General features: G+C 37.3%; 1 protein-coding gene across 7 annotated transcripts in view; it reads left to right on the top strand.

Annotated features, from left to right (window-relative positions):
* Positions 1-24,003, top strand: part of TEX15 (testis expressed 15, meiosis and synapsis associated) — a 90,818-nt gene that overhangs the window by 18,521 nt on the left and 48,294 nt on the right. For 5 of the 7 annotated variants that reach the window (XM_073902416.1, XM_073902420.1, XM_073902418.1 and 2 more), the window contains exon 3: positions 14,758-14,908. In XM_073902416.1, coding sequence (XP_073758517.1) covers positions 14,770-14,908 — 139 coding nt within the window. In that variant the 5' untranslated portion in view covers positions 14,758-14,769. Of the gene's footprint in view, positions 1-9,885; positions 9,921-13,991; positions 14,048-14,757; positions 14,909-24,003 lie in introns of those variants that run through there. The other 2 variants (XM_073902421.1, XM_025886296.2) reach the window with 2 other exon arrangements.

Genomic DNA, 24,003 nt, shown 5'->3' with positions numbered 1-24,003 from the left:
CTGAGTCTGCTTGAGATTCTCCTCCCTCTCCCTCTGTGCCTCCTGCTCTTGCATGTGCATACTCTCTCTCTAAAATAAATAGATAAATCTGTGACTGTAACTTTTTCCCTTAGAATTAATAATTGCTTTTTTAGCCTGCTTTTGTATAAATTTTATATTTTTTTCTGCAAATGTGCTAGTACTTGTCATTAATGGATTTTTGGGTGCTAAGATATATAAGTTCCTTTTTCTTTTTAACCTGGAGAATTCTCTTTTTTTTTAAATATTTTATTTATTTATTTGAGAGAGAGAGAGAACGAGAGATAGCACGAGAAGGAAGAGGGTCAGAGGGAGAAGCAGACTCCCTGCTGAGCAGGGAGCCCGATGCGGGACTCGATCCTGGGACTCCAGGATCATGACCTGAGCCGAAGGCAGTCGCTTAACCAACTGAGCCACCCAGGCGCCCGAGAATTCTCTTTTTTAATTGAAGTATAGTTGATATACAATGTTATATTAGTTTCAGGTGTATGGAGAATTCTGTTTTAGAGCCCTCCATTTCCCTGCATCAGTCTAGACTGATGATTTCCTATAAATTGTGTGCTACTCTCATCCGTCCTAGGGTCACTTGCCCTGTGTTGGATCCATTCATTTTTTTTTATCCCATTTTAGATTCAGTCTTTTTTTTTCTTCGCCAAAGCACATCTTCCAGTAGCTTTCTAAGAAAGGGTATATGTTAAATATATACAAGTATCTTAGACCTTGCATACCTGCAAAAGACTTTCTCTTACCGAAGTACTGATATTATGCAATCCAAGCAGCGTAAAAGAGCTAAGGATTCTGTAACTTTCTACCCCAGCCCTCTTCTTCCTGGTGTTACCTGAGTTGTGAAACTTCTGTCTTACCAGTAAGAACAGTGGCATTCTGGTTACACAATCCCCGTCTCTATTTATACCAATTTCATATTCAGCGGTGACTATAGCCAAAACTATCAAAAACAATATTTGATCAAAGTATCCTTTGTTTATTGATTAGGTTATCATATAATCCAGTAACAGTGGTATAATTAGAGATTTGATCTCACCACCTCTACATTTCACGAGATCAGTGAGTTTTAGAATACTGAGATGGTTCCAGTTAGGATGAACAGAGTCTATTTAATACTGTTTTTAAATTTATGGTTACTTTTTTAATAAAGCTAAGATTTCAGATTGATAAAAAATGTTAAACTCGCTTAAATCATTTAAAGCCAAATTTTAATATAGTAATATAATTTTGGTTGTTCAAGTTCCTCCTGAAACATGAAGTCCTGTTTTCTTTGTTAGTAATGGGCTAGGTATTAGGTCAGGATGAGTGCCAGTGTGATACTTTAGGAAATTTATAAACATAGTTTATAAACATAGTTACAGTATGGAATGGTAAATGGAAAGTATTAGGATTATTGAAAAATAGTAAAATTTTGGTGGTCACATTTTTTGGACAATATTCAGCTGCCACTCAGTTGTATAACATGTCTGTTTTTTCTGTTGTAGATTGCCATTTGTTATAAGATCTATCAACTTAGTAATCTTTGGTGGGGGCGATAATAGTACATTAAAATTCATATTGATTTTGACAAATGTCCTGATTGAGCAACATTGAAATTTGGAAAAAATATGTTTCCTAGAAATGATATAATACAATAATTTTATCAGTCATCGATCATGTGTATATAATGAAGCCCCATGAATGAGTGGTAAGAAAGAGGGAGGATATTACTGTAGATCTGTTAAGCACAAATTTGTCTAAACCCTTCTGTCTGTATTTTTTTTCTAGCCTCACTTAGTTGTTCATCTGGTATAGAATTGAAAGTTTTCTGTTGAAACTAACCAAGGTTGCTATACACCAAGCTGATGACTTGCCTGCTCTCGCATTTCTTCTTCTTCTTCTTTTTTTAAGATTTATTTATCTACTTTAGAGTGCAGGGGGGAGGGGCAAAGGAAGAGGGAGAGAGAATCTTAAGCAGACTCCATGCTGAGAGTGGAGCCCGACATGGGGCTCCATCCCATGACCCTGAGATCACAACCTGAGCCGAAACCAAGAGTCAGATGCTTAATCGACTATGCCACTCAGGAGCTCCTGTTTCTTCTTTTCTAAATTGTTCAGTTTTACATTTTTTTAACTTTATATAAATGGCATCATACTTTAATCTTTCACAACTTGTTTTGACATTATGTTTCATATAGCTGTAGTTCATTTTCATTCATGTTGTATTTCCAGACATGTTGTATACTACAGTGTTTCCACTTTGCTGGTCAGTGATGGACATTTCAGTTGTTCGGTAACAGTGCTGCATTGAACACTCCTCTATTTGCCTTTAAGTATACACGTACAAGAGCTTCTTTGGGGTAATTGTTCTCAGAGATTTGGGTTTTTAAATTTGCTGTTTCCACCCTAACTGCAGCGTAATGCAATCCAGTTCAAACACTAACCACCAGCATCTGGGTGACTTAGTTGGTTAATCATCTGACTCTTGATTTTGGCTCAGCTCATGATCTCAGGACTGTGAAATCGAGCCCCACATTGGGCTCTGCATTGGACCTGGAGTCTGCTTGGGATTCTTTCTCTCTCCCTCTGCCCCTACCTCCCTTCTTTCTCTCTCTGTCTCTCTCTTTCACTCACTCTCTCTTCCCCCTCTCTAAACACACATAACACACCCCACCCCCAACCGCCTGGACTTAGTGGCAGACTCCACAAGTTAAGAGCTTAGTCTTCCACAAAACTGCCCTTACTTCAGATGCCAGTCACAAGTGTGTTTCCCAAGCCATCCACACCTGTGACCAACTGGTTAAAAATTCAAGGGTTCCCATGAACCCCTCAGTTTCAGTAATTCACTGGAATAACACACAACTCAGGAAAGCACTGTACTTACAATTACAGTTTTATTACAGGGACATACATAGAGTGAGGTCTGGGAGGTTTCTGAACACAGCTTCCATGTCCTCACTCCATGGAGTCTGGAAGCATCAGCCTTCCAGCACATTAGTGTGTTCACCAATCAATAAGTATCATTGAGCTTTAGTGTTTAGTGTTTATTGGGGTTCCATTAAGGAGGCACAGTTAATTAAATCATTGGACATATGACTGAACTCATTCTCCTGCCCTTTTCCCAGGTGGAGCAACTGAAAGTTCCAACTCTCTAATCACATATGTGGTCTTTCTGGTGACCAGCCCGCATTCTGAAGCTATGAAGGGTCACCTTTCAGCATAACAAAATCACTCCTGTCATTCAGGAAATTCCAAGAGTTTTTGAAGCTCTTTGCCAAGACAAAACCAAATATATTCTTTATACGTGGTCCCTTTCATCACCCTTCAAATTTAAGACCTAATGAACTTTTGTTAATGAGGATTACATCTCTTAATGTTTACTGTACCAAGTTAAAACCAAGAAATGTTTTAACATATTAATTCTTCATTTAGAAATAACAGATTCATCACATGTTACTATAAATAATGTTTTAAAGAAAAATAACTATTTGCCAAAGAAGAGTGCTGTTGTTTTCCATTATTGCAAATTAGGCTTAATAGAGTCAGGTGAATTCCAACACCTGCTTCTGCAGTTTTTGTTGTTTTGGTTGAAAAATATGAAGAAATACGACCTCACAGATACATAGTTGGAAAAGCGGTCCTTGCTGATACTTCGAAATGCTCTTGGGGACCCTCAGAAATTTTCAGATCACACTTTGTGAATTGATGCTTGAGTGTTTATACCTAGAGAATGGAGTTGCTAGGTCAGAAGGTAATGCACATCAACTTTACAAGATAATGCCTAATTGTTTTCTAAAGTGACTACCAGTTTACACAATCACCAGAAGTATATGAGAGTTCTGGTTGCTCTGCACCTTTTTTAGCATTTGATATTGTCAGACTTTAATATTTTCTGATCTGAGAGGTATGGAAAAAATACACTTCATTGTAGTTTTAACTTTTGTGTTCTTGTTTTCCATATGACTAGGTACTGTTTAAATACCATAGATTCCCCACTGATCTGAAATACCAGTATTAACATCTTCAAAATTCTGGGGATTTTTTGGTGTTTTTTCTGACTGTGGTGTTCCATTGTTTATTTTTGTCTCAATAATCATAGTTTTAAAGTTGCCTATTACTGTCCTCTTTCTTATTAATAAAACCTAAATTTAATTGAGTGATCGTATACCCAGCTAATTAAAATTGCTGTAATTATTAAATTATAATATTTAATAGTGCCAGTTTTCTTCCTCCAGTTACTTTCTCAAATTTCCTTGATTATGTTTCTTTTTCCATATAACCTTTAGTATTATTTTTGCCAACTTCAGGATTGAATCAACTTTTGGGACTTAATGTAGGAAGATTTTGCATTTCACAATAATAACTAGTCCTTCTCAATAATAAATTATGCCTGTTCCCTCCTTAAACAAATCTTTTATGACCCTCAGTTTTTTAGAAGTCTTCGTATCAGCCCAGACCATTTCTTAACTTTATTCTTAGGTATTTCATATTTTTTGTTGCAATAGTGAGCAGATTATTTTCATTATGAAGAGTTTATAAATTTGTGAAGATAAAAATTAAGGTAATAAAGATATAAACTGATAAATCTCTCTCCTCCCCATTCGTAAACCACCTAGTATTCCTTTCTCCATAGACAGCTAATGTTATCTTTTAAAGATAATTTATGCATATTTAGCCAAACACTCTTATACTTCTATTTTTATCATGGAAAATTCTAACATATATGAAAATAGAATACTATAATGAACCCCAGGTACCCATTTTCAAAGTTCAGCATTTATAAACTGGATAATTTTAAAGCAGACAACTCAGATACCCTATCACTCTTTTTTAAATGTGTGTGTATGTGTGTGTTAAATATTTTAAATCAACTTTATTGAGAATTCAACCTAGGAAAAAGAGATGAAATACATGAATTAGGGGTTAAGAAACATGAAGAGAATAAAGGTAGAAGTTTGCACATAGGTAACTAGAAGTTCTAAGGAAATAGAACAGTGCCACAATATTCAAAGATAAAGTTGCAGAGAATTTCACATACGTGTCAAAGATACCACACCTTAAATACAAGAAGCCCATGATATACTAACACTAGAATGTTATAATGAAAATGCAGGGGCGCCTGAGTGGCTCAGATGGTTAAGCGTCTGCCTTCAGCTCAGGTCATGATCCCAGGGCCCTAGGATCGAGCCGCGCATCAGGCTCCCTGCTCAGTGGGGAGCCTGCTTCTCCCTCTCCCTCTGCCTCTCTCTCTCTCTCTGACTCTCATGAATAAATAAATAAAACATTTTTTAAAAAAAGAAAGAAAAGGCAGAACACCAGAGACAAAGATTTTTAAAAGCTGTCAGAGAAAAAAGATTTGCCAGTAAATGAGTGACAATTAGATAGGCGGTTTCTTAATAGGAGCAGTGGATGGTATTAAGTAGTGGGATGATGTCTTAAGAGTGCTGAGAGAAAATGGCAGTCAGTCTAGAATTTTATACCCAGGAAAATTTAACCAGATACAGCAGGTCTTTCAAAAAAAATAGAATTTATCATTTAGTTGTAAAGATTTAAAACATTCCCTTTAAGTTCAGGGAAAAGACCAAGGCACCTGACATTATCATTTATATTTGACATACGTTAGAACTCCCAGCCTGCCCAGTAAGGCAGACATAAGAAATAAAAAAATGTTACAGTAATTGGGAAAAAAGAAATAAACTGAAAATCGTTATTATATGCCCTTCATCATTTAGAGAGGTTATGGTTGTTTATGAGGACAAGTTATTAGAATTAATAGGAGCTTAACAAGGTTTCTGGGTAGTCAATGTGTAGAAACCAATTTCACTGAAGGTCATTTTGCCTAGTGGTTGAGTGCATTTACTCTGATGCCGGACTGCCTGGCTTTGAATTCCAGATTCAACAAACATTTCCTAGCTATCTGTCCTTGGGCACATTAATTTAAAATAAGGGTATCTTGGGGCGCCTGGGTGGCTCAGTTGGTTAAGTGACTGCCTTCGGTTCAGGTCATGATCCTGGAGTCCCAGGATGGAGTCCCGCGTCAGGCTCCCTGCTCAGCGAGGAGCCTGCTTCTCCCTGTAGTCCTCCCCCCTCTCATTTACTCTCTCTCATTCTCGCTCTCTCAAATAAATAAATAAATCTTTAAAAAATAAAATAAGCGTATTTCATAGGGATACGATGATTAAATGGGTCAATATATATTTAAAGCACTTAGATAAGTGTCTAATTCCTAATAAGTGTTACAGATGAATGTTAGTCATTATTACTATCATCCCAAATGCCATTTTAAACATTAGCAGTGAATAAATAAAACTTTTTTTAAAAGATCACGTGTAGTAATTTTAAAATTATGAAGAACTTAGAATAAATTCTTTAAAACATGTTAGACCCTCATGGAAAAAATAAGGCTTTATTGAAAGATATTAATGATATGACTAAGTGGGGTGATAGTCTGTGTTTAAGATAGGAAAACTAGTAAAACAATGTCCTTGAACCAGTGGTAGCTTCAATAAATTTTCATTTAAAACCTAAACAAGATTTCTTATTAGACAAACCTTTTAAAATATGTATGTAAAAGCAAAGGTGCTTCAGAAGAACAAGATTTGTTTTTTCTTTTCTTTCGGTTATGTCCAAACATATATCAATTACTGTGGTATCATGTTGGTGTAGGAATACAGAAAGACACCAACCAGTAAAACAGATCTGAGAACCTAGAATTCATGCACATATGGAAAGTTGATTTATGTTAGAGAAGCATAGATAAATAGGGAAAGATTTTTCAAATAAATGCTAGCATGATTTGATACTCATATGGAAAAATTGAGCCCTTCTTTCCTCAGACCAAAATGAATTTCAGGTGATTTAAAGATTTAAAAGGTAAAACGCAAAACTATAAAACTTTTAGAAGAAAATAGAAGGGATTATCTTTAAAGATTTTATTTATTTATTTGACAGAGAGAGACACAGCAAGAGAGGGAACACAAGTAGGGGAGAGGGAGAAGCAGGCTTCCCACTGAGCAGGGACCCCAATTTGGGGCTCGATACAGGGCTCAATCCCAGGACTCCAGGATCATGACGTGAGTCAAAGGCAGACGCTTAACAACTGAGCCACCCAGGCGCCCCAAGGGGATTATCTTTAAACCTTGGGGAGAATCATTTCTTAAATTTGATCAAAAGCAAAAACACAAATATAAAGGAAAAAATTCATAATTTTTTTTAAGTTTTTATTTATTTGACACAGAGACAGTGAGAGAGGGAACACAAGCAGGGGGAGTGGGAGAGGGAGAAGTAGTCCTCCCGTGGAGCAGGAGCCCGATGGAGGGCTCGATCCCAGACCATGGGATCATGACCTGAGCTGAGGGCAGATGCTTAATGACTGAGCCACCCAGGTGCCCCAGAAATTCATAATTTCAACTACATTAAATAGTTTTGTTTAAAAAGTGAGGGGAGGGGCGCCTGGGTGGCTCAGTCGTTAAGCATCTGCCTTGGGCTCAGGTCATGATCCCAGGGTCCTGGGATTGAGCCCCGCATCGGGCTCCCTGCTCCGCAGGAAGCCCGCTTCTCCCTCTCCCACTCCCCCTGCTTGTGTTCCCTCTCTCGCTGTGTCTCTCTCTGTCAAATAAATAAATAAAATATTTTAAAATAAAAAGTGAGGGGAAATTATTTGCAACAAGTATGATTGGTGAAGAGCTAGTATCTCAAAAAGATTTTTTGCAAATACATAGAATGAACAGCCTCATAGAAAAGTGGGTAAAAAAAATTGAACAGGCACATCCCAGGTTTGAAAACACAAATGACCAATAAATATACTCAGTCTCATCAAAAATCAAACAAATGCAAACCAACCATAGTGAGATGGCATTTGCAAATATCAGATTGGCAGAAATTAAAGTCTGCCAATATCAAATGCGGTGAGGATATGTAACACACTGCTGGTAATAGGATAAAATCCAGTATAATAATAGATTGGGAAATTAAACTACACAGGGCGCCTGAGTGGTTCAAATGGTTAAGCATCTGCCTTCGGCTCAGGTCATGATCCCAGGGTCCTAGGATCGAGTTCCACATTGGGCTCCCTGCTGAGCAGGGAGCCTGTTTCTCCCTCTGCCTCTCTTTCTCTCTGTCTCTCATGAATAAATAAAAATCTTAAAACTACACAAAAATTAAAATTTGGCCATGGGAGGCAAATACCATAAATGAAACTAAGATGAAAATATTGCAAAACTCATGACAGACAAAAACTAATTTCTCTGTATATAGAGTCCTTACAAATCATTTAAAAACCATCTTAACCTATAAAAAGAAAAAATGGAGAAAAAGATGGGAACAAGTGATAGAAAAAAATAAAATTATTCAACCTCACTAGTAATGAAAGAAATGCAAATTAAAACCACAAGATTCTGTTTTTGTTGACTAAAATTAGCTTGATAAAATACTAAAAAATCTTTGAAGAGAATATTCTATTTCCCTTATATAAGTAAAAATTAATTAAAACAATAATAAAAGCCAAATAAAGATGAATTATTAAAAGACTGAGAAAGCACCACCTGAAATCAGGGTTAGGAAGTCACAGAAGTCAGGGAAAGAGTGTATTATTTCAGGACCAGATTGGTCAAGAGTATTAAATGTAGAGAGGCCAAGTAAGTTATGAGCCAGAGTGTACTTTACATGAGTGAGATACTGATGTGAAAAATCACTGGTGACTGAAGATTGCTATTGAGGTGGAGTTGGAAATCGAAATAGATTGAGGAGGAAGTGGGAAGTGATCTAGATAAGGACAAATATGATCCTGGCAGATTGTTTTGTTTTTAAAATGGTCAGGTTAGAGCTTGTTTTAAATGATTTTGGGCAGGATGCCAAGAAAGTAGTGAGTAGGGATGAAATTCAGAATACAGCAGAGAGAGAATAGGAAAAAGAGCCTTGAAATGGAGAAATCATGAGACCTAGTTTTATTGCCCCAATTCTTTGATATTTAGTTGTATTGCTTCATCTCTAATGGGTTGGCAGACTTTCTGTAAAGGGCCGGATAGTAAACATTTTAGTCTTTGTAGGCTATAGGGTCTCTGTCACATTTACTCAGCTATGCTTTTCTTTTCTTTTCTTTTTAAGATTTTATTTATTTATTTATTTGACAGAGAGAGACACAGCAAGAGAGCGAACACAAGCAGGGGGAGTGGGAGAGGGAGAAGCAGGCTTCTCGCTGAGCAGGGAGCCCGATGCAGGCTCGATCCCAGGATCCTGGGATCATGACCTGAGCCGAAGGCAGATGCTTAACGACCGAGCCACCCAGGTGCCCCTCAGCTATGCTTTTCTAATACTAAAGCAGCTGTAGAGGATAGATAGATGAATGGGTGTGGCTGTCCCAGTAAAACTTACTATGGACCCTTACCTTTGAATTTCATATAATTTTTTAAGTGACATGAAATACTATTCTCAATTTTTTCAGTCATTTAGCTTGTAGTCCCTATGAAAACTAATAGTAAGCCATAATTTGCCAATCCCTGATCTGTAAAATGAAAAATAGGACAAAAATATATTTCACGTCTGCATTGTGTAGTCTTAATTGAGGGATTCTTGGTTTAATTTCACTAAGTGTATGTGTAGTTTATCATATGTATGATCTGATTTAACCATTTGTTTATCAGAAGTAATTCTTAGTCTGAACCATTTAGCACTCTACAGAAGAACACAGAATTTACTTTTGTGACTGAAGTTCTGAGAATATTGCTTATTCATCATTTATTTGTTCATCAGGAACTCTGTCCTGAGATTACTAGAAGAGGAATGAATGATCTTTGCTGTATCATCATTACATATCATCATTACAATAATTACTGTAATATTCTAAAATACTTATTTTTTTACTTAAGTATATTTTGGATGGAAAATGAATAGAAAATCAGTATTGGCAGAAATAAAAGGTAATTGTAAAAATAAATTAAAATAGAACAGTATTATTTGCCAGAAAATTCTGAAACTGAGTCATTTGTTGTTGTTAAAGAGAGATCAGCAAACTTTTAGAGATTTTAAAGTTAAAAACAAGCTGACTCATAAAAGTTTGAAGGAGAACTGAAAAAAAACTTTCTCATTAATGCTTTGTGTATCTGCAGTTATCATCAGTCACTTTATGTTAGGAAACCTTTACATCAGTGATAGTTGAAACTTACTAAACTCTAGGGCTCTCTTAAGTTTTTCAGTTGAAACACCTAATTCTGTTATTAAGACTCTGACAGTAATCAGATAAAAGATTTTGGAGGTTTATTCAGTAATCCCTAATCTCCCAAGCATTCAAGTCCTTAATGTTTGGCGATGGTCTTAGGAAACTCAGTACAAATATTATTTTTTTAAGATTTTATTTATTTGACAGCACAAGCAGGGGAGCGGCAGGGAGAGGGAGAGGGAAAAGCAGGCTGCTCCCCACTGAGCCAAGAGCCCGACGTGGGGTTCAATCGCAGGACCTTGGGATCATGACCTGAGCCGAAGGCAGACGCTTAACTGAGCCACCAAGGCCACCCCCAAGTATTCTTTTAAAATAGACTTAGACCTCAGTTGGTTGGGTGGCTGCCTTGGGCTCGGATCATGATCCTGGAGTCCCAGGTGCCGCGTCGGGCTCCCTGATCGGAGGGGAGTCTGCTTCTCCCTCTGACCCTCCCCCGTCTCATGCTCTCTATCTCATTCTCTCTCTCAAATAAATAAATAAAATCTTTTTAAAAATAATAAAATAAAATTGACTTAGACCTCCATGTGAGGTATTAATACTATTACTAGCCTCAGAGAAGTTAGGCATTTTGCCTAACATAATATTAATTAATGGTAGAACCAAAATTTAAAGCATTATGATTTTTTTGCCTTTCTTGCCATCTGCCCCTGTGAAATAAAAGGTATAGAGGCAAGCTAAAGAGGAAAGGAAAAGGGCTTGGGAATTTCTAGGACTGAAAGAGTATGAGTCTCAGCTTGAAGGAGAAAACTTGGATGAAGTTTTAGACAGATGAAGAATGAATTTTACTTAGGCAAAAAATCATAACAGCCTACTGTTAAAAGGAAGCAGAGATAAGGGAAACAAAGCTATTTTTGTTTTATTCTCTTTTTTTGGTTCATTTTTTTATTTTATTGTTATGTTAGTCACTATACATTACATTAATAGTTTTTGGTGTAGTCTTCCATGATTCATTGTTTGCATATAACACCCAGTGCTCCATTCAATACGTGCCCTCTTTAATACCCATCACCAGGCTAACCCATCCTCCTACCCCTCTCCCCTCTAGAACCCTCAGTTTGTTTCTCAGGTTCCATAATCTCTCATATGGTTCATCTCCTCCTCCGATTCCCCCCCCTTCATTTTTCCCTTCCTACTATCTTCTTTTTTTTAACATATAACGTATTATTTGTTTCAGAGGTACAGGTCTGTGATTCAAAAGTCTTACACAATTCACAGTGCTCACCATAGCACATACCCTCCCCAGTGTCTATCACCCCATCCCTCCCACCCCCCACCACTCTTAATTTAAAAGGTAGTGCTTCTGGGGGCGCCTGGGTGGCTCAGATGGTTAAGCTTCTGCCTTCAGCTCAGGTCATGATCCCAGGGTTCTGGGATCGAGCCCCACATCAGGCTCCTGGCTCAGTGGGGAGCCTGCTTCTCCCTCTGCCTCTCCCCCTGCTCATGCTCTCTCTCTCTCTGTCTCAAATGAATAAATAAAATCTTTAAAAAAAAAAGTACTTCTGATATTTAGCAATTTGCTGTAAATTTTTGGTAGATACTCATCAAATTATGAATGTCAATTCCTCTTTACTAAACATTTTTAAAAATATAAGTGAATTTTGGGGTGCCTGGATGGTTCAGTGGTTAAGCATCAGCCTTTGGCTCAGGTCATGATCCCAGGGTCCTGAGATCGAGCCCTGCATTGGGCTCGCTGCTCAGCAGGAAGCCTGTTTCTTCCTCTCCCACTCCCCCTACTTGTGTTCCCTCTCTCACTGTCTCTCTCTGTCAAAATAAATAAAATCTTTAAAATACATATATATAAGTGAATTTTGAATTTGATTAGATGCTTTTCTGCATCTATTGAGATAATCACTTGATTTTTCTTTTTTAAAAGGTTTATGTAGTAAATGAAATGTACATATTTCCTATTGCTAAATCTCCCTTGTTTCTGGGATGAACTCCACTTGTTTGTGATACATTAATATCATTTTTATTTTTTGAATCCATTTGTAACTACTAATTTAATTTCTTCTTAATAGTATTAAGATGATGAATTCATTTAATTTCTTCTTTGAATCAGTTTTTTTATTTTTATTATGTTAATCACCATACATTACATCATTAGTTTTTGATGTAGTGTTCCATGATTCATTGTTTGCATATAACACCCAGTGCTCCATTCAGTGCATTAGTTTTTGATGTAGTGTTCCATGATTCATTGTTTGAGTGTATAACACTCCATTTAATGGAGCACTCCAGTGCTCCATTTAATACATGCCCTCTTTAATACCCATCACCAGGCTAACCCAGTTTTAATAAGTTTTTCTTCGAATGTATTATTTTGTATAATCCTTTTTTTAATGATTTTATTCATTTAGAGAGAGCGCAAACAGGGGGAAGGACAGAGGGGGAGAGAGAATTTCGAGCAGACTCTGTGCTGAGCATGGAGCCCAACTCAGGGCTGGATCTCACCACCCTGAGATCATGACCTGAGCTGAAATCAGGAGTCAGATGCTTAACTGACTGAGCCACCCAGGTGCCCCTTGTATAATCCTTAAATGTATTAGCTTAAATCTGCTCATAATATACAAGTCCTATATGAATATATGTTTTAGTTAGGGAGCCTTTCTCCTTTTGATTTGTTTGATCTTTTTCATTCATTCATTCAGTCAGTCATTCATTCAACTGTTAAGGACCTAATATGCGCTGTGCCCTGTGCATTAACTATTCATGAAGTTTTTAGAATTGATTTTTCTTTCTTTTTTTTATTATTATGTTAGTCACCATGCAGTACATCGTAAGTTTTTGATGTTGTTCCATGATTCATTATTTGCGTATAACACCCAGTGCTCATTACAACATGTGCCCTCCTTAATACCCATCACCGGGCTAACCCATCCTTCCACCCCCCTCCCCTCTGAAACCCTCAGATTGTTTCCCAGAGCCCATAGTCTCTCCTGGTTCATCACCCCCTCTGACTTCCCCCCCCTTCATTTTTCCCTTCCTTCTCCTAATGTCCTCCATGCTATTCATTACGTTCCACAGATAAGTGAAACCATATGATAATTGACTTTCTCTGCTTGACTTATTTCACTTAGCATAACCCCCTCCAGTTCCATCCATGTCGATGCAAATGGTGGGTATTCATCTTTTCTGATGGCTGAGTAACATTCCATTGTATATATGAACCACATGTTCTTTATCCATTCATCTGTCGAGGGGCATCTCGGCTCCTTCCACAGTTTGGCTGTTGTGGACTTCGCTGCTATGAACGTTGGGGTGCATATGCCCCTTCTTTTCACTACATCTATATCTTTGGGGTAAATACCCAGGAGTGCAATTGCTGGGTCAGAGGGTAGGTATGATTAATTGAAGAGGTTTTGGGTTTTTTTTTTTTTGTAATTTAAGTCATTAAATAAGTTATTCTTCCCTTCCAACATGGGCTCAAACTCACAACCCCAAGATCAAGAGTCATGTGCTCTACCAGCTGAGCCAGCCAGGCACTCTGGCTCAAGCTAGTGTATCTTAAGGGTATTCTTGTTAGGAGGCAACACTACTGGTGTCTATCAATGAGGCTGGATGAGAAAAAGACTGATTTTCTTCTATTTCCAGAGGTCTCTGTCCATTCCCTATTCTGATCCATGATCCATTGATTGGGAGGCTGTAAGATTATCTTTCATAAAGGGTGGAGTGGAGATTGAGGGCAAGATCTTTTGTGAACTTTCTGTAGAATCTTCTCCTTTGTGATCCTTCTGTAGAATTTTGGCAACTCTTAATGTAGATTATGATCTAAGTTTGAACTAAGCAGTTGATAGCTATCAGGAGGCCCATGAATCATATTATGAAATGGTATGAAAAATCCATGTCTACATATATTTCTCTTTGTGTAGGCTCCATTAGTCTCCTTCAATACCTAATATGAGTTCTACTTGAAAGGTTAAGAATCATTGTGTTGGGTGGGGGGAGAGGGAGGGCTGGAGAGAGAAAGGAGGAGGGAAGAAAAGAAATCTGTTACTAGTATGACAATATATGAGGTCTTAATCCATTTATAGAATGATACTATGGAACAATAGCCAATGGGTGATTGTTTAGGCAATCGTAGGGATAGTTGTGCAGTAGTTGGTTTACAACTTTAATAAGTTTCTTCCAAAGGCAGAGATTCTGATTTAAAGAATATCATTCTATTCACAGAAATGTGTCGGCAAAATGCTTTTAAAAATATAGTATTTGGCAAGAATTTTACTAAATGTTAATAATTGTTTGTAAGTTACTAAGCTTTTCAGGAACACAGACTTCTAGTTACCCAATTATAGTTACATAAATTATACAGAAAAGATCTATTAGAAACTACAAAATAAATATTCAAAAAATTACATAAAAGCTAAAGCTGTTAATTCATTTTTTATTTTGGGTAACCTGGCAAATTGAGATTGGAATCTGTTGTGAATGTGACCAATAATATATATTCAATTCCATGTAAGAATTTTTAAACCGTTTTACTGCCATTGCCTTTTATGTGTTTATTGACCTTTTGCTTAAATACTTGGGATTGATTTTAGGCCACCAACAAAATGGAAATGAAAGAGATTGCTAAACACAAGACACTATGGAAGATGAACTCAACCAGTGAACCTTTATTAGTCACTGGTGTAGAAGTCAATCCTCTGAAAAAATTCACTATTCCCAAGATCAGGAGGACAGCTGGGAAAGGTAATATTTACTATCTCCATGGAAGATGAGTTTATTTCATAACTATTACTGCATTTCTCTGATTCTTAGTTTATGTTTGTCTTCTGTTTTGACTATATAAAATTAGGTTAAATCATGACTTTAATTCCTTAAACACACATGTATCCACACAAAGGTACATAGAACAGACATGTCTCTTAAGTACACTTGAAAATTCTGGATGTCATACATAAAACAAATATTAGAAGACTTGGAAAGATTTAGAGAAAATGGACCAGCTAAGGACCCTGGGAATCAAGGAATGTTATTGCAGTAAGTTCTCTGGGTTTTTTTGTTTGTTTCCTCCATGTCTTAGATTGGATGCCAACAGTCCAGGAATGCCATCTGAAACAGACACAGAAAGCCCCAAGAAAAAGTCTGTTCTCCTTTGCCAAGGACTGGGAAAGGCACATCCTAGAAAAATAGAAACCTGGTTGACAATAAATACCTTACTCCTACAAAAAATTAGGGGTGAAAATATAACCTGTACACCTTTGTTAGCAAAGGCTTAAGCGGAGGACTTAGAGTTCCACTAAATGCCTTTCACCTTCATGGCAGTAACAAGTTCCCCTCCCTGCCATCCCCTGCCCCTGCAGTGTCCATGGTTTCCACCCTGCCCTGTGATGAGCCACCCCTTCTCATTTGGAGTAGAGCCAATAAAGACCAAGTAAGGAGCCTGGACTTCTGTGACACCTACAAAGCACCCATCCCTCTCCCACTTTGTCAGTGGAGGCTGAGTCAGGAGCACTGACTTCCACTCCTTCCTTGTGGTAACAAATCATCCCCCCACAGTGTCATTGGAGACCCTGTGGAGAGCCAGGACTTCAGTCCCACCTGGTAGTAAAGAATCGGTACCCCCGCCCTTTCCCTACTGGCACATTCCCCTGCTGGCTCAGTTTCAGTAGAAGCTTGCTAAAACCCAAGATTAAATATGATCCAGAGTTTCTTACTCTTAACATCCAAAATGACCAAGATATAATTTTTTGAAATCATTCATTTACCACCAATCAGGAAAATCTCAGTTTAAATGAGAAAAGATAATCCAGAAATGCCAATACTCTGATGAAACAGAAGTTGGAATTATCTGGCAAGACTTTTAAAGCAGCCATTATAATGATGTTTCAGTAAGCAATTATGAACACTCTGGAAACAAAAGAAAAATAGAAAATCTCAGCAAAGAAATGGAAAATGTAATGAAGAACCAAGTAGAAATTTTGGAACTGAAAAATGCAATAATTGAAATAACTCAGTGGATGGGTTCCAGAGATGAATTGAGAAGACATTGGGAAGAGTCTGTGAATTTGAAGATAACAATAGAAATTACTCAGCATGAACAACACAGAAAAAAAGTTGGAAGAGCTTCAGGGACATGTGGAACAATAATAAACGATTAAACATCTTTGTCTTCAGTGTCCCCAAAGTAAAAGAGAAAGAGTATGGAAAAGTATTTGAAGAAATATTGGCAAAAAATTTCCCAAATTTGGCAAAGGGCATAAACCTATATAGTCAAGGGGCTGAATAAGCTTTAATAAATAAGATAAACCCCAAAAAAGCCCATGCTACAGCACATCATAATCAAACTTCTGAAAACTAAGGACAGAAAATTATTGAAAGCAACTAGAGCAACCATATATCTATAGGGGGAAAAATTTTTTTAAGATTTATTTTTTTTTAGAGAGCATGCAGAGGAAGGGGTAGAGGGAGAAAATCCTCAAGCAGACTTCTCGCTGAGTGCAGAGCCGACACAGGGCTCAGTCCCAGGACCCCGAGATCATTACCTGAGCTGAAAACCAAAAGTCAGCCACCCAACCAACTGAGCTGCCCAGGCTCCTCTGGGGGAAAAAATGTTTTTAAAGGAAGCCCTATACCCAATAGGGGCTTGAGCTCATGACTCCAAGATCAAGAGTCACATGCTGTACAAACTGTGAACCAGCCAGGTACCCCTATAGGGGAAAATTTTTTTTGAATGACAGAAGATTTCTCATTAGAAACCATGGAGTCCAAAGGAATTGGCACATTTTTCAAGTGTAGAAAGAAAACTGTCGACCCAGAGTTCTGTCCCTGGCAGAAATATCCTTCAAGAATAGAAGTAAACATTGTCAGATGAAGTAAACTAAAAATTTTACATCAGCACCCTGAAAGGATGGCTAAATGAAGTTCCCTAAACAGAAAACAACAAAAGAAAGAAGCTGGGAACGCTAGGAATGAAGAAAAAACAATAGGAAGAGTCTCAAAATATAGGGAAATTTAATGGGCCATCCCTTTCTTGAGTATTCTTTTTAAGATTTCAGTTATTTGGGGCGCCTGGGTGGCTCAGTCATTAAGCATCTGCCGTCAGCTTGGGTCATGATCCCAGGGTTCTGGGATCGAGCCCCACATCGGGCTCCCTGCTCAGTGGGAAGCTTGCTTCTCCCTCTCCTACTCCCCCTGTTTGTGTTCCCTCTCTGTCTCTCTTTCAAACAAATAAAATCTTAAAAACATTTTTTTCACTTATTTATTTGAGAGAGAAAAAAAGAGAGAGAGCCCAAGCAGGAGGAACTGCAAAGGGAGAGGGAGAAGCAGCCTTCCCGCCAAGCAGAGAGTCCAATGTGGGGCTTGATCCCAAGACCCCCAGGATCATGACCCAAACCAAAGGCAGATGCCTAACCAACTGAGCCACTAGGCACCCCCTCTTGAGTTTTCTAATTGTATTTGACAGTTGGAGAAAAATTATAATTCTCTAATGTGATTCTCAGGGAATATAGAAGAAATAATTATAAAGTGAGATATTACCTTTGGAGGGAACTGGGTGAATGGGTACAGGCTCTCTCTGTTGTATATTACAACTACATGTGAATCTACAGTTAACCTCAGAATTAAACGTTTTTATAAAAATAGATCAAAATGAATTTTTTAAATGTTCGAGTAACCCATAGGTAGTCAGGAAACTGAAATAGAGAATTGAACAATGAAGGAAAAAATAAAATAAACACATAAATGGCAGGCGTAAGCCCTAACATATCAGTTATATTAAGTGTAAATGTTCCAAATAGACCAATTAAAAAACAGAAGTTGAGGGGCACCTGGGTGGCTCAGTCGTTAACCGTCTGCCTTTGGCTCAGGTCATGATCCCAAGGTCCTGGGATAGAGCCCTGCATTGGGCTCGCTGCTCAGCAGGAAGCCTGCTTCTTCCTCTCCCACTCCCCCTGCTTGTGTTTCCTCTCTCACTATGTCTCTCTCTGTGAGATAAATAAATAATTAAAAAAAAAACAGAAGTTGGCACAATATATTAAAAAACATGACTCAAGTATATACTGTTGATAAATTCACTTCAGATACAGTGATACACATTTTTTGAAAATAAACATAAGCAGAAAGATAGGCCATGCAAACACTAAAAATAAAGTGGGAGTAGCTTTATTAATATCCAATAAAGTAGACTTCTGTGGAAAGAAAATTACCAGGAACAAAGAGAGAGATTACATAATGTTGAAAAGTTCAGTCTACCAAGAAGACATAGCAACCCTTAATGTGTATTCAGTATTCATGAAGCAAAATTGTTAGAACTGAAAGAAGAAATGAACAAATCCAGAATTATAGTTGGAGACTTTAGCACACCTCTCTCAACAATTGATAGAACTAAAACCAAAGACCCCAATAAAAAAGAGAATTACAGACCAATATTCCTGATGAACATGGATGCACAAATTCTCCACAAAATACTGGCTAATTTAATCCAACAGTACATTAAAAGGATTATTCATCACGATCAAGTGGGATTTATTCCTGGGCTGTAGAGGTGGTTCAATATCTGCAAATCAACTTGATACACCAAATTAATAAAAGAAAGGATAAGAACCATATGATCCTCTCAATAGATGCAGAAAAAGCATTTGACAAAATACAGTATCCTTTCTTGATAAAAATCTTCAAGAACGTTGGGATAGAAGGAACATATCTCAACATCATAAAGGCCATATATGAAAAACCAACAGCTAATACCATCCTTAATGGAGAAAAAAATCAGAGCTTTTCCTCTAGGGTCAGGAACACAACAGGGATGTCCACTCTCACTACTGTTGTTCAACATAGTACTGCAAGTTCTAGCCTCAGCAGTCATCAATATAAAAAGCTTTTGCAGGGCAAAGGAAACAATAAAACGAAAAGGTAACCTTTGGAATGGGAGAAGATATTTACAAATGACGTTTCTGCTAAAGGGTTAGTACCCAAAATCTATAATGAACTTATCAAACTCAACACCCAAAAAAACAATTCAGTTAAGAAATGGGCAGAAGACATGAATAGACATTTTTCCAAAGAAGACATCCAGATGGCTAACAGACACATGAAAAGATGCTCAGCCTCACTCATCATCAGGGAAATACAAATCAAAACCACAATGAGATACCACCTCATACCTCTCAGAATGGCTAAAATGAATAATTTGGGAAACAACAGATGTTGGCAAGGATATAGAGAAAGGGAAATCCTCTTACACTGTTGGTGGGAATGTAAAGTGGTATAGCCACTCTGGAAAACAGTGTGGAGGTTCCTCAAAAAGTTAAAAATAGAACTATTCTGTGACTCAGCACTTGCACTACTAGGTATTTATCCAAAGGATACAGAGAAGCTGATTCGAAGGGGCACATGCATTTCAATGTTTATAGCAGCATTATCAACAATAGCCAAATTATGGAAAGGAATCCAAATGTCCATTGACTGTGAATGGATAAAGAAGATACACACACACACACACACACACACACACACACACACACACACACACAATGGAATATTATTCAGCAATCAAAAAGAATGAAATCCTGCCATTTACAACAATGTGGATGGAACTAGATGGAGTATATTATGCTAAGCAAAAGAAGTCAGAGAAAGTCAAATGTTACATGATTTCACTTACATGTGGAATTTAAGAAACAAGACCGATGAACATAGGGGAGGGAAGGAAAAATAAGAGAGGGAGGCAAACCACAAGAGACTCTTAACTATAGAGATCAAACGGGGGGTTGAGGGATGGGTGAGCCAGTGGAGGAATGGGCCAAATGGGGGATGGGCATTAAGGAGGGCATTTGTTGGGATGAGCACCGGGTATTTTAAGTAAGTGATGATCACCAAACTCTACTCCTGAAACCAATACTACAGTTATATGTTAACTAACTTGAATTTAAATTTTAAAAAAAATTGATGAACTATTAAGACAGAAAATCAACAGTTAGGGTGCCTGAGTGCCTCAGTTGATTGAGCGTCCAACTCTTGATCTTAGCTCAGGTCTTTATCTCAGAGTCGTGAGTTCAAGCCCCAGGAGTTTAAGCCCCATGTCAAGACAGAAAATCAGCAAAAATATGGAAGAACTTAATACTGTCAAGCAACAGAATCTAATTGACTTTTGTACGTGACTTCACCCAACAGCAGAATAGACATTCTTTTCAAGTCCTGATTTGACACCCATCAGGATAGACATCTATTGGGCCACAAAACACATCTCAACATATTTAAAAGAATTGGAGTCATACAGAATGTGTTTTGGGGTCATGTATAAAGTAGAAATTAATATAGAGTAATACGTAAGTCTACAAACATATGGAAAATAACACATTTCTAAATACTCATGAGATTTCAAGGGAAATAAAAATACATCAAATAAACATTAAAATGTAACATATCAAATTTGAGGGACACAGCTAAAGCATTGCTAACATTTATAGCACTAAATCCTTACATTAGAAAATAGGGATTTCGGGCGCCTGGGTGGCTCAGTCGTTAAGCGTCTGCCTTCGGCTCGGGTCATGGTCCCAGGGTCCTGGGATCAAGCCCTGCATCGGGCTCCGTGCTCCTCAGGAAGCCTGCTTCTCTCTCTCCCACTCCCACCTGCTTGTGTTCCCTCTCTCGCTGTGTCTCTGTCAAATAAAATCTTAAAAAAAAAAATAGGATTTCATATCATCCAGTAATATCACCACTGGGTACTTACCCAAAGAATACAAAAACACTAATTCAAAAGATCTATGCACCTCTATGTTTATTGCAGTCTTATTCACAATGGCCACATAATGGAAGCAGCCCAAGTGTCCACTGATAGATGAATGGATAAAGAAGATGTGGTATACACGCAAATGCGCACACACAATGGAATATTAATCAAACATAAAAAAGAATGAAATCTTGCCATTTGCAACAACATGGATGGATCTAGAAAGTCTAATGCTAAGCAAAATAAGTCAGAGAAAGACAAATACCGTATGATTTCACTCGTATGTTGAATTTAAGAAAATGAACAAAAAAAGAGACAAACCAAAACCAGACTCTTCACTATACAGAACAAGCTTATGATTACCAGAGGGAGGTGGGTTAGGGGGATTAAGAGTACACTTATCATGATGAACACTAAATGTATAGAATTGTTGAATCACTATATTGTACACCTGAAACTAATATAACACTGTATGTAAACTGTACTGGAATTAAATTTTAAAAATAGGAAGGATTTCATAACTGTAATCTTAGCTTCCACCTTAAGAAAATAGAAAATAACAAACGTAAAACAAGCAGAAGAAGGAAAATCAATGAAACAAAAAAGCTGGTTGATTGAAAAGATCAATAAATTGACAAACCTTTAACAAGACTGACAGAAGATACAAATGCCGCAAATTACCACTATCAGGAATGAAACGGAAATCATTTCTGACCCATGGCATTGAAAGTTTAAAAAGGGAATACTATGAACAGATCTGCTTACATAAACTTGACAACTTTGATAAAATGGACCAGTTTGTCAAAAAGTACAAAGTAACAAAACACAATACTAAATAGATTATTCAAATACCCTTTTTTATAATCATTACAGAAATTGAATTCATAATTGAAAATATGGTTGGAAAGAAATCTCTAGACCCAGATGGTTTTACAGGAGAATTCTAAACATTTAGAAAGAGTTAATACAAATTCTACAGAACCTCCTCCAGAACATAGAAAATAATTTTATGAGGCCACTATTACCCTGTTATTAAAACCAGACAAATGTAATACAAAAAAAGAACAATACATACCAATATCCATCATGAACATTCATGCGGAAATCTTATATAAATGGAATTCAGCAGTACCGTATATAAAATGCATTTTACACTACTTCCAAAGGAGTTTTATTTCAGGAATGCAAGCCTGGTTTTATATTTGAAAGTGAATCTATATTTGAAGGATAAAGAACAATTACATGATCATATTAATTAATGCAAAATAAGCATTCAACTAAATTCAACACTCAGGATAGAGACCCAGCAAACTAAGAACAGGGGAATTTCCTCAACTTCATAAAGAGTATATTAAAAAATACCTGTAGCTAACATCACTTAATGATGAACAACTGAAGCTTTCTCAATAAGAGAAGATGGCAAGAACATTCTCTTTTACCATTCTTATCAACATAGTACTGGAAATTGTAGCCAGTGCAAGAAAGAATGAATTTAATGTAAAAACAGAGATTGGAAAAGGAGAAATAAAACTGTTTCTATTTGAAGATCACATGATGGTCTACATAGGAAATCCCAAGGAATCTACAAAAAAAGAAAAAAATTCTCTAATAAGTTCAGCAAGGTCACTGGGTGCAAGATCAAAATAGAAAAATCGTAGAAGCAACCTAAGTGTCCATGGATGGATGGATGGATAAAGATGTTGTATGTGTATGTATACACACACACACACACACACACACACAGAATATTACTCAGCTATAAAAAAGAATAAAATCTTGCCATTTGTGACAACATGGATGGACATAAAAGGGTATTATACTATGTGAAATAAGTCAAAAATACAAATACCATATGATTTCATTTACATATGAATTCTAATAAAACAAGAGAACAAACCAACAAAAAGCAGAAATAAACTCCATAAATACAGAAAAGAAAGTAGGAGTTGCCAGAGGAGAGGGAGGTACAAACTTCCATTTATAAAATAAATAAGTCATGGGGATGATAAGTACAGCCTGGGGATAGTAATATTGTAATTTTGTATGGTGACGGATGGTAACTACACTTAACTGTGGTGAGCATTTTGTAATGAATATAATTATTGGATCACTATGTTGTATACCTGAAACTAATATAACATTGTATGTCAACTATGTTTCAGCTTAAAAAAGAAAAAATAGAAAAATCAATTGAATTCCTATATATTAGCAAAGAATATATGAAAATCAAAATATTAAACATGATGCCATTTATAATAGCTCAAAACTTGAAATATATATGTATGAATCTAACAAAACATGTACAGTGTTTTTATGCTTTAAAGTGCAAATGCTAGGGCACCTAGGTAGCTCAGTTGGTTAAACATCAGACTCTTGAGGGGGTACCTGGGTGGCTCAGTCGGTTGATCATCCACCTTCAGCTCAGGTCGTGATCCCAGGGTCCTGAGATGGAACCCCACATATGGCTCCCTGCTCAGCAGGGAAATACTTCACCCTCTCCCTCTGTCCCTCTCCTCCCCACAACCCTCCCCCACTCATGCTGTCTCTCAAGTGTGCACTCTCTCTCTCTCAAAAATAAAATCTTTTTTTTTTTAAAAAGCGTTGGGGGCGCCTGGGTGGCTCAGATGGTTAAGCGTCTGCCTTCGGCTCAGGTCATGATCCCAGGGTCCTGGGATCGAGTCCCGCATCAGGCTCCCTGCTCCTTGGGAGCCTGCTTCTCCCTCTGCTTCTCTCTCTCCCTCTCTCTCTCTCCTCCTCTGTCTCTCATGAATAAATAAATAAAATCTTTAAAAAATAATAAAAAAAATTAAAAAAAGCGTTGGACTCTAGATTTCTGCTCAGGTCATGACCTTGGGGTCCTGAGATCAAGTACCTGCTTAAGATTCTCTCTCGCCCTCTCCCTCTGCTCCTCCCTCACCCTGCTAGCACGAGCACTCTCTCTCAATAAATAAATAAACTGCAAATGCTGATGAAAGAAATCAAGGAGAATCTGTTATTTAGGGAGGTATACTTATAGTTTAGGAAATTCAACATGATAAAGATACCAGTTTTCCACAAATTTATCTTTAGATTTATTGTAATTTTTCTCAAAATCCTGGCAAGTCTTTTTCTA

This window comes from Callorhinus ursinus, unplaced genomic scaffold, assembly GCF_003265705.2.
Source record: "Callorhinus ursinus isolate GAN/ISIS: 27379988/994484 unplaced genomic scaffold, GSC_fseal_2.0 scaffold17, whole genome shotgun sequence".
NCBI lineage: Eukaryota > Metazoa > Chordata > Mammalia > Carnivora > Otariidae > Callorhinus > Callorhinus ursinus.
The sequence above is the reverse complement of the archived record's forward strand: the minus strand, read 5'-3'. Positions and strand labels throughout refer to the sequence as shown.